Source organism: Schistocerca serialis, chromosome 9 (assembly GCF_023864345.2).
Source record: "Schistocerca serialis cubense isolate TAMUIC-IGC-003099 chromosome 9, iqSchSeri2.2, whole genome shotgun sequence".
Lineage (NCBI taxonomy): Eukaryota > Metazoa > Arthropoda > Insecta > Orthoptera > Acrididae > Schistocerca > Schistocerca serialis.
In genome coordinates this window covers 83449766-83466877 of record NC_064646.1, presented here as the reverse complement: position 1 = coordinate 83466877, position 17112 = coordinate 83449766, and the positions used below count along the sequence as shown (strand labels likewise).

Below are 17112 nucleotides of genomic sequence, written 5' to 3'. Positions count from 1 at the left end.
GTGCCTAGAACCGCTCGGCCACAGCGGCCGGCGTCACGAAGTCGCCGTGCCAAAACACCCCAAAAGTGTTCTATAGGATTCAGGTCAGGACTCTGTGCAGGCCTGTCCTTTACAGGGATTTTATTGTCCTGTAATCACGCCGCCACAGGCCGTGCATTATGAACAGTTGCTCGATCGCGTTGAAAGATGCAGTCGTCATCCCCGAATCACTCTTCAACAGTGGGAAGCAAGAAGGTGCTTAAAACATCAACAGAGGCCTGTGTTGTGATAGTGCCACGTGAAACAACAAGAGGTTCTATCCCCCACCTTGAAAAACACGACAACACCATAACACCACCGCCTCCGGATATTACTGTCGGCACATCATACTCTGGCAGATGACTTTCATGTGTGTTCGCCATACCCACAGCCTGCCATCGGATCGCCACATTGTGTACCGTGAATCAACACTCCAAACAACGTTTCTCCACTGTTGACTCATCCACTGTTTACGCTCCTTACACCAAGCGAGGCGGCGTTTGGCTTTTACTGGCGTGATGTGTGGCATATGAGCAGCCGCTAGACCATGAAATCCCAAGTTTTCTCATGTCCCGCGTAACTATCATAGTAATTGCAGTGGATCCTGATGCATTTTGGAATTCATGTGTGATGGTCTGGATATATGTCTGCCTACTACACATTACGACCCTCTTCAAACATCGGCGGTGTCTGTCAGTCAACAGACGAGGTCGGCGTGTATACTTTTCTGCTGTACGTATGCCTTCACGTTTCCACTTCACTATCACATCGCAAACAGTGGACCTAGGGAAGTTTGGGAGGTTTAGGAGTGTGGAAATCTCGCGTACATACGTATGACACAAGTGACACCCAATCACCTGACCACGTTCGAGGTCCGTGAGTTCCGCGGAGCGCCCCATTCTGCTCTCTCACGATGTCTAATGACTACTGAGATCGCTGATACGGAGTACCTAGCAATAGGTAGCAGCACAATGCACCTAATATGAAAAATGTGTATTTTTGGGGGTGTCCGGATACTTTTGATCACATTGTGTATGTATGTATATATGCGTGTATGTGTGTCCCACATCTTGTCCTAAACCACTTGATCGATTTCAGCCGCCCGCTGTAGCCGAGCGGTTGTAGGCGCTTTAGTCCGGAACCTTGCTGCTGCTACGGTCGCGGATTCGAATCCTGCCTCGGGCATGGATGTGTGTGATGTCCTTAGGTTAGTTAGGTTTAAGTAGTCTAGTGGACTGATGGCCTCCTCTGTTAAGTCCCTTAGTGCTTAGAGCCATTTCAACCATTTGACCTATTCCAACCAAACTTGGTACATATATCAATTGCTGTCTGTAAAGAACTTGTCAAACCAGGATTGCAGGGTGGAGGAGGGGAAGGGGGGAGGTAGATTAAAAAGCATTGTAGCTTACGACGCGCAGATAATCATACTTGATTCATCCAGTATTTGAGAGTGAGAGCACTTTGTCACTTCCAACAAACATCACACGTAATTTCAAACATGTCCAATCTTCTCGCTGACAACCCTTACAAAAGATCCAGAATGAGATTTTCACTCTGCAGCGGAGTGTGCGCTGATATGAAACTTCCTGGCAGATTAAAACTGTGTGCCCGACCGAGACTCGAACTCCGCTGCAGAGTGAAAATCTCATTCTGGAAACATCCCCCAGGCTGTGGCTAAGCCATGTCTCCGCTATATCCTTTCTTTCAGGAGTGCTAGTTCTGCAGGTTCGCAGGAGAGCTTCTGTAAAGTTTGGAAGGTAGGAGACGAGGTACTGGCAGAAGTAAAGCTGTGAGTACCGGGCGTGAGTCGTGCTTCGGTAGCTCAGTTGGTAGAGCACTTGCCCGCGAAAGGCAAAGGTCCCGAGTTCGAGTCTCGGTCGGGCACACAGTTTTAATCTGCCAGGAAGTTTCTTACAAAAGATGAAACGAAAAAATGTTTATCGCTTACCAGGTTTTCGCTGTACCTGCAGTAAAACTGCCACACGATGCATGACGTTTAATTTATTACTTCTGTACTACTAATTGTATTCGCAATACAATTTGCAGACAATATTCACACATATCACCGAATGTACCAGCAAAATTATCTCATTGTACGGCACGTGAATAACTGAAGCATCTTGTATGACGTTCATAGTATCGTTTAAAATGTTTCATTACTCGTATAATTGTGAACTCAGACGGTAAAATATGCAAGGATGAGTAATTGAGAAATGTTGAAGACTGCATTGTGTCTCAGAATACTAATTGGTCTGAAGAGGGTAAATGACAAAGGTTGCAGCAGGAGAGAAAATGAGTCTATTCAGCATTTACGTAACGTACGATACGAACAAGCGGACTGCGAATGCTTTTGCCTCATAATCCTAATTGTCCTGAGGAGCGGAAATCACAAAGGCTGCAGCAGAAATTTTCCTTTAAAACGTTTTATTATTAGTATAACTGTGAAGCCAAACGATAAAATATGCAAAGCTGAGCAACTAACAAATGTTAACTGAAAGCACGTGAAGCTTATTAATAACGGACACGGGTGAAATCCAGAGTAAACGGTCGATCAAACAATACGACTGCGAGAAAGCTATCTGCTTTCAATAAAATTTAGGTACCCTGCCTGACTCTGCGACAAAATGACTTTGTGCTAATGTTGGCCCTAAATATTACGAATCTTTGTTAGTTTGGAAAACAATTGCTGTACCAGAACTATTATCATACTTACACAACAAATGGTCACTGAACAAAACGCATCTGACTTTACCTGTTAAACTGTTTGAAATAACGATGCGGCAGTTTCAAAATATATTTGACTGGCATTAAACCTTTGCTCTCATATTGATATAATTCTCGTAAATGCACTCGGACAATCACTGTGTCTAACTCTGAATATGAACTACAATGATAATGAAATGTATGGCTTACCTGTGCGCATTGCGCCGCTCGTCAAATAATGAACATTATATGTTGCATAGTGTGCTGTTAACTCAAAAATGGCTCTAAAATGGTAAAAATATGTATTTTCCGGTCAGTTGTCTCAAAATTTCCCCCTGGAAGGCTAAAAAAAAGGCAGGTTCAGACAGTCAGTCTATAGATTCTAAGATTTTACATACTGGCCTGACCAGTGTCGATACCATACAGCTACATCTTCCTCTTGGAGTAACGATCATTTAAATATTTGATACACTGTTGTGGCAACAAATATGAATACTAAAAACTTGACATTTTTGAGACTAACAGATCACTTTTCACATGATGTAGCCTCTATACACTGATCAGCCAAAACATTATGACCACTCCCCACCACCACATTGGATGCCGCCTGGTGGCATTGTGGGCCCATGACGTGGTAACAAAAGTATGTGAGCGGAGAACACACGGACGGGGGATCACCCTAGCGAAGATATGAGCTGCAAATGAGGAAATCCGTTGACGTAAGAGACTTTGACAAAGGGCAGTTTATTAATACGCGGAGCCTGTGAAAGGGTACCTCAAAACGGCGAAGCTAGTCGGATGTTCACTTGCTACTGTCGTGGATATCTATAGAAAGAGATACGGGGCAGTGAAACTACCGCTAGGAGCTAAATGACTGGACGTCCAAGATTATTCGCAGAACGTGGGGTTTGTAGGCTTGTCCGCTCTGTAAAGCGGGATCTACGGTGATCTGTGGCATCTCTGCAGAAAGACCAAAATGGTGGTGTACACACAAGTGTTTCGGAGCACATCGTTCATCGTACATTGTTGAACTTGAAGCTCCGCAGCAGATCGCCCCTACGAGTTCGCATGTCCACCCAACGACATCGTCAGTTGCGATTGTAGTGGGCGCATGACCATCGGGATTCGCGCGCCGATCAATGGAAACCTGTGGACTCTTCGGGTGAATCACGTTTTCGCTGCACTAGGTCGACGGTCGTCTCCACAAGCGCCGTCATCGAGGTGAGCGGTGGTTCGAAACGTGCAGCGCTCCGCGGGCGCAGGCTGGTGGAAGTGGTATTGCGCTAGGGAAGGCATTCTCTTGCTCTTGCATGGGCCCTGACAGCTGTGAGCCACCAATATTCCTTCGTGCTTGTCGTCTTCCCCGACGGCGACCTCATCGTTCAGCAACATGTTTATATGTGCTTTTGAATCAGATCTGTGCTACAGTGGTTTGAAGATAGTTGATGCCATGGCTATTTTTTTTTATTTTTTTTTTTTTGTGATATGTTACAATACAGCATCACCGGTCTATTGCGGTCTAACTGTGTTGGTGAGGCAGTAAATTTATCCACAGGGCAGTGACTGCGTCACTGCAATTCACTTTGGAGGTGTGGCGGTGGGACTTGTAGTCCCGTACCACCCTCTGACGGTGACAGGACTACATGAGTCAGGCAGAAAAATTTAGCCTAACGTGGGCAGGTATGATTGGAAAGTATTGGACGTAGAATGGGGGCTAGTCACGCCAAATGATGCGTCCGTGGTGGGCGTGCCAGACCTATCGTTCGCCATGGTCGGAATCCGATTCCTCTAGGATGGTTAGGGGAACCGCATGTCGATGCCAGCGGCGTGGAAGTGTGGTCCCAACGTGGCGTAACCCATGGACAGTGTCCCGCAAGGCATCCACTTTCTCATAGAGCCGCCGCGCGTTGTTGCGTATGGTCGTCTTTAGGGGGACGATATCCGCTTCCTCGTGGAGAGTGACAATTCTCGTGAGTGGCGGGCCGTGCAGGTTCCACCTGAGCTCCTTGTTCTGCAGGCGCTGCAATTTCCGCATCCTGGTGACACTAATCGTGGCCCATGCAGCAGATCCATACGTGAGTGCAGGCGGAATAACTGTTCGGTAAATGCGGAGCTTGGTATGCAGGTTAAGTTCCCTACTGCGAAAGACCGGGTACAAAGCCCTGGTTAGCTTTTGCCCTTTCTTGGTGACATACTCCGCATGACAGTCCATCTGGACCCCGAGATAGGTGGTTGTCGGGGTTCAAATGGTTCAAATGGCTCTGAGCACTATGGGACTTAACAGCTGTGGTCATCAGTCCCCTAGAACTTAGAACTACTTAAACCCAACTAACGTAAGGACATCACACACATCCATGCCCGAGGCAGGTTTCGAACCTGCGACCGTAGCAGTCGCGCGGTTCCGGACTGCGCGCCTAGAACCGCGAGACCACCGCGGCCGGCGGTTGTCGGGGACCAGCGCACCTGCGCACCTGCAATCGAGATATTGCGGCGGAGGACTGGGCGCCGTTTCGTGAAGTAAACTGCCGTAGTTTTGGCGGCATTGAGAGCTATTTTGTTTGTCCGGCATCAGGTGATAGTGGCGTCCACCTCTCGCTGGAGGCGGGCGACTACGGCGCAGTAATGCGGCCGGTGGTGTATAGTGCTGTGTCGTCAGCGTATTGTGCACGGTGGCACTCGGGCATGACCGGCATATCATTGACATGCATATTAAAAAGGATGGGAGAGCAGCATGTAAACGATAATGTATATGGCAATGCTGATGAACAGGCTCAGATGAGCAGGATAGGTAAAGGTGATACAACAGCATCAACCACTGACGTTGTGCAAGCACCAGCACGAACAGCTGATTTCTTTACTGCACAATTAGATCTCAGAGAGAAGCAACGCGAAGAGAAAGACAAATTAGAACGCTTGATCCGCGAGCAAGCTCTAATTTCACAAGTTAAAGATATTTTAGTTGTAGATCGAGCGGAGCGTGAGGGGAAAGATAAAGTAGAACGCCTCGCTCGCGAAGAAAAAGAAAGACAGGAATGCCTAGTTCGCGAAAGCAGGGAACAGGAGCCTGATGCTCAGTTTCTGGCAAAATTGGATGTAATTTTAGACCAACGTGACAGTGTTACATTTGTCTTAGGAGATCGATAGAACTTAGAACTACTTAAACCTAACTAACCTAAGGACATCACACACATCCATGCCCGAGGCAGGATTCGAACCTGCGACCGTAGCAGTCGCGCGGTTCCGGACTGCGCGCCTAGAACCGCGAGACCACCGCGGCCGGCGGTTGTCGGGGACCAGCGCACCCGCACACCTGCAATCGAGATATTGCGGCGGAGGACTGGGCGCCGTTTCGTGAAGTAAACTGCCGTAGTTTTGGCGGCATTGAGAGCTATTTTGTTTGTCCGGCACCAGGTGATAGTGGCGTCCACCTGTCGCTGGAGGCGGGCGACTACGGCGCAGTAATGCGGCCGGTGGTGTATAGTGCTGTGTCGTCAGCGTATTGTGCACGGTGGCACTCGGGCATGACCGGCATATCATTGACATGCATATTAAAAAGGATGGGAGATAGCACCGATCCTTGCGGAGTGCCTGCCGACAATTGGCGAATGCCAGAACGCATTCCCCGTTGAGCCACTAGGAAAGTCCCGCCACGGAGAAAGTCATCCACGATCTTGACATAAGTATCCAGTATAGGGGTCCTGTGTCAGCATCTTGTGTACGAGGTTGTCTTGCCAGATCTTGTCGTAGGCGTTTTGCAAGTCCAGAAAAATGGCAGCTGTCGACTTGGCAGTGCTGAAATGGCTAATTATGGTGCGACGAATTGATATTGCAATGAACGGCATATACCGACTGCGAGAATTGGACGCCCCATGCTACGAACGCATCTCTGTGTCTTACGGAACCAAAGATTTTGTTTTATGGACTCTTTGTGAAGAAAATAGAGAGATCGGACGTGTGAGAGGAGGAGAGAGATTGTATTGTTATGAGACGCCATTACGGTGTATAGTAAATGTTCAAATAGTTTTAAGTACAAAATAAAATCCAATAAGTAAGATCAAGTATTCAAGATGTATATACACTCCTGGAAATTGAAATAAGAACACCGTGAATTCATTGTCCCAGGAAGGGGAAACTTTATTGACACATTCCTGGGGTCAGATACATCACATGATCACACTGACAGAACCACAGGCACATAGACACAGGCAACAGAGCATGCACAATGTCGGCACTAGTACAGTGTATATCCACCTTTCGCAGCAATGCAGGCTGCTATTCTCCCATGGAGACGATCGTAGAGATGCTGGATGTAGTCCTGTGGAACGGCTTGCCATGCAATTTCCACCTGGCGCCTCAGTTGGACCAGCGTTCGTGCTGGACGTGCAGACCGCGTGAGACGACGCTTCATCCAGTCCCAAACATGCTCAATGGGGGACAGATCCGGAGATCTTGCTGGCCAGGGTAGTTGACTTACACCTTCTAGAGCACGTTGGGTGGCACGGGATACATGCGGACGTGCATTGTCCTGTTGGAACAGCAAGTTCCCTTGCCGGTCTAGGAATGGTAGAACGATGGGTTCGATGACGGTTTGGATGTACCGTGCACTATTCAGTGTCCCCTCGACGATCACCAGTGGTGTACGGCCAGTGTAGGAGATCGCTCCCCACACCATGATGCCGGGTGTTGGCCCTGTGTGCCCCGGTCGTATGCAGTCCTGATTGTGGCGCTCACCTGCACGGCGCCAAACACGCATACGACCATCATTGGCACCAAGGCAGAAGCGACTCTCATCGCTGAAGACGACACGTCTCCATTCGTCCCTCCATTCACGCCTGTCGCGACACCACTGGAGGCGGGCTGCACGATGTTGGGGCGTGAGCGGAAGACGGCCTAACGGTGTGCGGGACCGTAGCCCAGCTTCATGGAGACGGTTGCGAATGGTCCTCTCCGATACCCCAGGAGCAACAGTGTCCCTAATTTGCTGGGAAGTGGCGGTGCGGTCCCCTACGGCACTGCGTAGGATCCTACGGTCTTGGCGTGCATCCGTGCGTCGCTGCGGTCCGGTCCCAGGTCGACGGGCACGTGCACCTTCCGCCGACCACTGGCGACAACATCGATGTACTGTGGAGACCTCACGCCCCACGTGTTGAGCAATTCGGCGGTACGTCCACCCGGCCTCCCGCATGCCCACTATACGCCCTCGCTCAAAGTCCGTCAACTGCACATACGGTTCACGTCCACGCTGTCGCGGCATGCTACCAGTGTTAAAGACTGCGATGGAGCTCCGTATGCCACGGCAAACTGGCTGACACTGACGGCGGCGGTGCACAAATGCTGCGCAGCTAGCGCCATTCGACGGCCAACACGGCGGTTCCTGGTGTGTCTGCTGTGCCGTGCGTGTGATCATTGCTTGTACAGCCCTCTCGCAGTGTCCGGAGCAAGTATGGTGGGTCTGACACACCGGTGTCAATGTGTTCTTTTTTCCATTTCCAGGAGTGTATTTCCATATAGAAATTAGTTAATTACCATGGTACAAATATTACGAGACGTAGATCGCTCGGAGGTGAAGTTTGGAACGATAGTGCGAACCTGCATTTACACGGTCATAATTCGTCGAGACATTATCTCGAAATTAATAAATTTTAACTTGCTAAATTGTTGGACCTATCATCCAGAATCATCAAACAACATAGCACACAGTTGTGCCGAACGATCTGCGTATCGAGTAAAGGTTTTAGAGATTTGAGGTGGAGCAGACAACGACGAGGACTTTCTGCGAGATTTCCGCTGCGGAATACACCTCTGGCTCTCCTGTGGCATTTAAAACGAAATATTCATATTTTCCAAGTTTTCAGGAGTTGTTGTTGTTGTGGTCTTCAGTCCTGAAACTGGTTTGATGCAGCTCTCCATGCTACTCTATCCTGTGTGAGCTTCATCATCTCCCAGTACCTACTGAAGCCTACATCCTTCTGAGTCTGCTTAGTGTATTCATCTCTTGGTCCCCCTCTACGATTTTTACCCTCCACGTTGCCATCCAGTTCTAAATTGGCGATCTCTTGATGTCTCAGAACATGTCCTACCAACCGATCCCTTCTTCTAGTCAAGTTGTGCCACAAACTCCTCTTCTCCCCAATTCTATTCAATACCTCCTCATTAATTATGTGATCTACCCATCTAATCTTCAGCATTCTTCTGTAGCACCACATTTCGAAAGCTTCTATTCCCTTCTTGTCCAAACTATTTATCGTCCATGTTTCACTTCCATACATGGCTACACTTCATACAAATACTTTCAGAAACGACTTCCTGACACTTAAATCTATACTCGATGTTGACAAATTTCTCTTCTTCAGAAACGCTTTCCTTGCCAATGCCAGTCTACATTTTATATCCTCTCTACATCGACCATCATCAGTTATTTTGCTCCCCAAATAGCAAAACTCATTTCCTAATCTAATTGCCTCAGTATCACCCGATTTAATTCGACTGCATTTTATTATCTTTGTTTTGCTTTTTTTCATGTTCATGTTTTCAGGAGAGTAAAGATAAAAGGAAATAAGGAACTAAGCTAAACCAACTAAAACCAATAATTAAAATAAGAGCGCATCTAAACATGATTTATTAATAATAATAAATGAACAAAGAAAAATTTTCATTAAATAACCAATACTAATATATTAAAGCCGGTTGTCATAATGTTTTGGCTCATCAGTGTATGTTTAGTATTGCACGTGCTGGTTATTCGGTTTCCCAGAACCTCTATTTCCGTGCACCAGTACCCTGTCATTCCTTCCCACACAACTACCCTCTCTCCCCTTTCCCTGCATCCCGTCATCGGTAGTGTTAAATATGAATAACTTGCAGCATGGAAGTGGTCACCTCTTATGGTGAGAATATTCCCAAACAATCAACTTTAGCAGCAGAGGAAGCGGCGATGACGCATTGCGGCGGTGCGGTTCTTTCCGTCCGTTTACGACGTACCTGCAACTACCTGTGAACATTGTCTCAGCAGATCATCATTAGGGAAGCCGAGTGAAACCTACTGTACTTCGAGGTGAACCAGGCTGAAATTAAAGTCACTAATCTACGTTTCGGGAGAAAGTTTTCATATGAAATGAGAGGTTGGAAATTTTGTCCTCAATTAATATATTCTGACACTTAGGTGAACAAGTATCGCTGCCAAGCCCGTGCTAGTCTTAACACAGTCACTCGCAATCCCTTTCACTCACGTTAGCAAGTTTATGGTGTTGCATTTCCCGAAAACGCAATAGCTACAAAAATATTGATTGTTTTATATCGATAATGCTCGCCAAATATTCTGTCGGTACCAAATGCAGTCACAGTTTTTAGCCACCGACCTGCTCAATACGCCACGCGGAATATGTCTTTTATCGTCACAAAATTCACTTAAAAATTCCGAAATTTCTACACGCCCATAGGAATAATTATGCCGTCACTTTACCACACTTTTGATGTATGAAACACTGCTACATCCGGCAACTTACCGTTTCCATCGGAACTACTACTACACACATCCGAACTGTTTCATGGATAGGCTCCGACTCCTCTCTAGAATACTCTGTCTTCGCTACCAGCAGAAAAAAGGCGCGCGAAGAATATTGCTTTACCATTGGTCAGTTTACTCAACAGCCAATAGAAAAACAACATTCTTCCGCGTCAGTCTGCGCTTTTCATCAATAACCAATGGCATAATAGTAAACCTAACGACTGCACTTTTTACCGACTAATTATCTAATATGCTGAAGTTTTATTTATGCATAGAGTTATTTACTATTATTATTTATACCTGAATTAACTTCCCTTTTCCATAAACTTACTTTACAAATCTATTCTACAAAAATCCCCTTTGTTCATACCCATACTTCTTCAAAATGTTCCCACACTAAATCCTACTACATAGCTCGTTAAACAATTATCTTCATATTAACACTAATCCACACTCACGCATCAGTCATACTGCTAAAACACATTTATAACATGTTACATACACAAAAATACATAAAAACACTTTATGAAAATACTAGAATAGTTTATGAAAAACATTCCATTACTTTAGCGCACTCTAGTGGGCACAACCGAAACTAAAATCACAGTCCTCCTATCCAATACTGTCCTCTATCGGCTGACACATGAACTACATGCGCGTCCAGTCTCGCGTCACCATGTGTCACCATCCAGGTCTAACAAGGGAACCTCCCCATCGCAGCCCCCTCAGATTTAGTTATAAGTTGGCACAGTGGATAGGTCTTGAAAAACTGAACACAGAACTGTCGAGAACAGGAAGAAGTTGTGTGGAACTATGAAAAAAAAAGCAAAATATACAAACTGAGTAGCCCATTTGCAAGAAAGGCAACATCAAGGAAAGTGCAAGCTCAGTGGTCCCGTGGTTAGCGTGAGCAGCTGTCGAACGAAAGGTCCTGAGTTCAAGTCTTCCCTTGAGTTAAGAGTTAAATTTTTTTATTTTCAGACAATTATTATCTGTCACCAGTGTCGTATAGAATATATCAGACGTGTTTTCCTGTGGAGGAATCGGTTGACCTGTGACCTTGCGATCAAATTGTAAGTAGGCTGTATATGTTTTCTTATTGGCAACGTTACGTAGCGCTCTGTATGAAAATCACTGGCTGTGCTGTGTGCAGTCTGTGGCTAGTTTGCATTGTTGTCTGCCATTGTAGTGTTGGGCAGCGGCAGCTGGATGTGAACTGCGCGTAGCGTTGCGCAGTTGGAGGTGAGCCGCCAGCAGTGGTGGATGTGGGGAGAGAGATGGCGGAGTTTGGAAATTCCTAAGACTGGATGTCATGATCTGTTATGTATATTATGATTTTTCAACACTATTAAGGTAAATACATTGTTTGTTCTCTATTAAAATCTTTCATTTGCTAACTATGCCTATCAGTAGTTAGTGCCTTCCGTAGTTTGAATCTTTTATTTAGCTGGCAGTAGTGGCGCTCGCTGTATTCCAGTAACGAAGATTTTTGTGAGGTAAGTGATTTGTGAAAGGTATAGGTTAATGTTAGTCAGGGCCATTCTTTTGTAGGGATTTTTGAAAGTCAGATTGCGTTGCGCTAAAAATATTGTGTCAGGTTAAGCACAGTCCTGTATAATTGTTCAAAGGGGACGTTTCATATGTCGACCCGTAGCCGAGGATACCTCACTGGAATCTTCTGATTTTTTTCTTGTAGTTTGTGTAATTAGTGTAGCTTTTGTTTATTGCCAGCGCGTAACTGTAGAGGGAATTTCCATTGTAGTTGTAGCTTTTTATTGTTGTATAAAACAGTTGTGGCATGCATGTAGATTTGCACCAAGTATTTCGCAGCTGCGCTTGCAATTAAGTAGACATTATTTCCATTGCTATGTTATTTTATTTTGCTTTTCAAATTGTGCTTTTCTGTGTTATCGTGTGAAACATTGTGACAATTATGGCGTGTGAAAAACGTAATACTAGGCTCCAAAGTAAACTGAGAAATGACAGTGAAGACGAAAGCAGTGTGTTAGCGCCGCAGAGTAATGAATTAACTAATGTTCAAAGTAGTAATTTGGTAATTGCGCATAGGGAAATGGAGCGGGCTGCAAATAATGGTGTACACAGTGAAACAATTAGTGAACAGGGAAGCGTTATCGATCGATCGGTCGGCAGCAGCTCGCCTCAGGAATCCGAAATGACAGGAAACAATCTCGCAAATACTGTAGATTCAGGTTTTGGGTCCTCACCGTTTTCTCAAATAAGTCAAGACACATTTTCTGCTCGTCAAAATGTGAATGTTGCCGGTGAAAAGGCACTGCCGAAAAGCATAGAGGAACAGATTCCAGACACTAATACATTATTATTGCAATTAATGCAACAAATGAAACAAAATCAGAGACAAACACACCAACAGTTAGACACAATGCAACAAAATCAGAGTCAAACACAGCAAAAGCTACAAAAGTTAGACACAATGGAACAAAACCTTCAAAAGTTAGACACAATGGAACAACACCAGAGACAAACACAGCAACAGTTAGACACAATGGAACAAAATCTTCAAAAGTTAGACACCACACTTGAACAAACACGTGAAGATTTAACTACTGAGTTACATAAAATCGAATCGAAATGTCAAAAAGTCTGTAATGACGTAAAAACACAAATTTGTGAGCATTTCCAACCTATTTTTTCGCGTCATGAAAATGCATTACAGAATCACGAATCAGCCATAAAATAACTGCAAACTATTGTTCATGAAAATCACGACACCTTGCAAGCTAAAATTGACTCAGTTGCATCTGCCGATTCGGTTCCACAACTTGCAAAAACTCAAGAAAACTTAAAGGACACAGTAGATACGATTTCAACACAAATGGACACTCTGAAACTTGGTTCAGAAAAACACACAGAGGAAATAATTTCATTATCGGATAAAGTAGCCGAACTTTCAGATCAGTTCACTAACTTATCTGCAAAGGTAGATGATGACCTGAATGACACAAGACCTGTAGCCACCACTGACACAGAAGAGTATGAACAAATTAAGAAATTCAAACAAAATCAGAATCAAATTAATACGCAACACCAAAGAGAAATCCGGGAAGTACAAGATCAGTTGGCACAAGTAATACAAAAATTTCATATTTCAGAGGACACTCGCGCTCCAACACGGGAAGAGGAACTTAGAAATACGGATAAGCCACAAAATAATAACACAGGGCATTTCGGAAGTTATGAAAGAAATTGGCAATGTTGTGCACCGAATTTTGAGACACGACGTAACAATGACCGACATGCGACTCGCCGACATGATGATTTTGACTATAAGCTGTTCATTACTACACGTAAATTCAAAACATTTAAGAATTCTGGCAACGACATTCATCCACAAGCATGGCTCCATCAATTCTCTCATTGTTTTCCTCCCAACTGCTCGTTAGAACACAGATTAGAATTTATGTGTGGCTATTTAGAGAATGAACCAGCTGTAAGAGTGCGATCGGTCATTCACGATTGTCACAGTGAAGGAGAATTTTACCATGCCTTCCTCTCAGCATATTGGTCTCAAGCTACACAAGACTGAGTAAAACATAGCATCATGATGATAAAACACTTTGAACAATCTGAATTTTCCAGTCTTGTCAAATATTTTGAAGACATCTTGCATAAGAATCAGTATCTTTCAAACCCATACAGCCCCTCAGAACTGATCCGCATTTGCTTAATCAAATTACCTGAACATTTACGACATATTATTTTGGCAGGACGTTGCAAAGACGACATTGAAGCTTTTCAGGGACTCTTACAAGAACTGGAAATTGACACTGACAGTCACGGAATGCGAAAACAGGAGCAGAACAATTACAGATCACATCCGTCACAATTCCGTGATGACAGAAGTAATAACTGGACACGACAAGGCTATTCTTACAACGTAAATTGTGACCAAAACAGACACCACCCATATGACAACCACTGGCAGAGTAATAATAGTTACAGAGAAAGATCGAATTTTCGTAGTAATGAATGTGACAGAGATAACCATAGAAACAGACAATATGGGAACCAAAATAATTATTATCAAGGGAGACAGAATAACTTCAGACGCAACGGTCCACCACGCAGTTACGATTTCGGGAGAAATTCTCCACCACATGACCGACAAGAAAGAAACTATGGAATCTACCGACATGATGACAGACGATATAATCGTATCGACAGACCTGAATTGCATCAGAACTGGCGTGCTTCAAACAGGGCAGGGCCTTCTCGTCAAGGTGAACTTGCAGAAATTAGGTCTCCTAATCCCAATAACGACGCGCGCCAACAAAGGAACAGACAATGACTCGCACCGCAGGCAACCGCGTGCGCCGGCTGGCTCAGAGAAAAATAACATAGACGCTAACCTTGAGAAAAATTTTAGCATTCCTCACCGACGTATACCGCATGATAATTCCATTCAAGTTGAACCTCTGCGTACTAGGAAGAGTAAACGATTGCACCACATTTCACATGTAAAACCGTTTATTGAAAGATAATCTGCTTTATAACTTAGTCTTTGCCATCAAATTTTTCACTTTACATTACTAGTATGCTTTGTCAGACTTAGAATCTGTTAACATGCAACAATGTTTGAAGTTAAATATCCAGTCAAGAACCAAGAGAACTTATTGAAACAGAAATTACGAATGCATTGTTATCGTGAACAGACGTCACAGTGTTATTGTGTGTGTACATTCTTGCTTGTTAGTTGCACGATTACGTAACGACTATAAGGCTCACGTACTTAGAACATTTATCACTACTGCTAATGAGATTTTAATGCAACATTTTGGTTTACTTGAAAATACATTCTGGATTTAAAGTACTTTCTGTGAGATACCAGATGACACAGTGGTTAGTTTATGTGACAGCTACACGATTTTATCACGACGCTACTAATGAGTGACAATTTACAATGTTGCTTTTGTGGTGTTTCTGTTTTATATCTGCACAGTTTTTCTGTATTATTCTGGAAAGTGAAACATGTTTTAGTAGTAACTTTTGTGGTATAGCAACAATGAGACAGGCTTTTTCATGGCACAACAATACGTTACTGTACAGTACTTTCTTCATCACGCCAATAAGCATAATAACTACGATATCTATACGCAAAGCATTTCACTTTATCATAAGGTAAGTACATTGACTTCTTCAGAACTTAGCTTTCAGAGGACGATAACTACGACACTTCCACAGAGATTATGTGCAACAAGACACACAGTTTAGCGCTACAGTACACGTATTTGAGTGATTAATTTTATACTTAAAACATTTATTTTTAAAGATTTTTGAATTACAAAGAAAGTTTTCCGTGATACATTTCATTCCATTGCTGTAATCTGTAAAACCTGAGGGTATAATTACATTAATCCTCAGGGGGGTACACGCCTACTTTGTGTACCATGTGTTTGGCAAGCACAAGGAGCTCTAGCTACTATGGTATTTACTTATACAACTTTACACATCGGTACCAGATTTCTCTAACACAGAATTACACAGCTATCTGATTATTTACCTGAGAGAGACAAACATTTATTTTACTAGATCAGTGAGAGACGTTTACGTAATTACACCCTTGGATAACTTCACACTTACGAAATTGTATGTTGTTTGTACTTTGTGAACTGCTCATATTTTTTCAGAACCATTGTGATACTATGAGACCTTTGAATGATGTATTTGGCATGGGATCATAATTTTTAAAGTACGATTGAGGTAGATGACACTATTGAAATGAGCAAAGAAATTTTTTTAGGTTTTGAAATTATTGGAGGAAGCTACGACGATTTTGAGAGTTGACTGAGGTGTTATGATGTTATTTTTACGATGACGATGTGTATTATGCTGCTGAGGTATGTTTATGGTCAATAAGCTGATGCTATATGAAGAATTTGATTGTGCTACGTATCTGTTATGATGAAATATTGAAGAAGTGTCGACGAATATTTATATGTGTAATAAGGTAAGGAGTAATGAACAGTGGTTAGGGACTCTGACTTGTGAAAAAGGATGTTGGAAACCAAGAATCGTACCTTAAGAATTATGAAATGTGTGTACATGCGTGAATGTATTACAATGCCACTGAAAATTTTTTGGACTCTGTTATATTTACAGGATTTTGTTTCTACAGATTTGTAACCCAAATTCTTGACCTGTGAAATATTTTTATATGAGACTGTCACTGTGGCGGAAACTGCCGTCGTAAATATTTCAGCAAGAAAGGTAAGTTACCTTGGCATAATGCGTTTTGGGCGCCCAGCTGAGAGGTAGACGTCTGACAAAAGAAAGCCATTAGGTGCAAAAAAAAAAAAAAAAAAAAAAAAAAAGGAGGCCATTATCCTCGCTATTTGACATTCCTTTGTAGAAAGCATCGCAAATACGACACACTCGAACTTGAGAACATATGATTACACTGTGGAGCTCTTAATTTATGATATTTACTAAAATGCCTAATGAAATGATGAGAAACATTTTACATCCATTGTCTTTCTAGTTGAGAGAATTTTTTGCCTTTGGAGACACCATTTGCCTAGTGAATGACGTTTCATATGTTGCTTTATATATATATAATTACTCATTTTGTTTAATATCTAGTTTCTAGCTGCACTGCAGCATTGGTTAAAATAAAATTTTATAGATGTACTAATATAGATATTTTATGCCTACAGATACAGTAAAAAATAACTTTATGATTGATGTACTCCCAAAAAATGAGGGAGCACAAAAAGACATTTCCACTTCACAGGAATTGCATACATAATTTTTGTCAGTGACTTGGTAACTTGTCTGCTAGAGCAAGTTACAGTGATGCATCACTCTAGTATTAAGATGTGACATAGGTATTAGACATGGCCATTTTT

At 43.5% G+C, this 17112-nt stretch overlaps 1 protein-coding gene across 1 annotated transcript in view; it reads left to right on the top strand.

The window, feature by feature from the left end:
• The first annotated feature begins 5439 nt into the window (after positions 1 to 5439).
• The window catches only part of LOC126419387 (uncharacterized), a 49460-nt gene continuing 37787 nt past the window's right edge, over positions 5440 to 17112 (top strand). The window contains exon 1 of the mRNA XM_050086574.1: positions 5440 to 5814. Within this exon, the coding sequence (XP_049942531.1) occupies positions 5440 to 5814 (375 nt within the window). The remainder of the gene's footprint in view (positions 5815 to 17112) is intronic.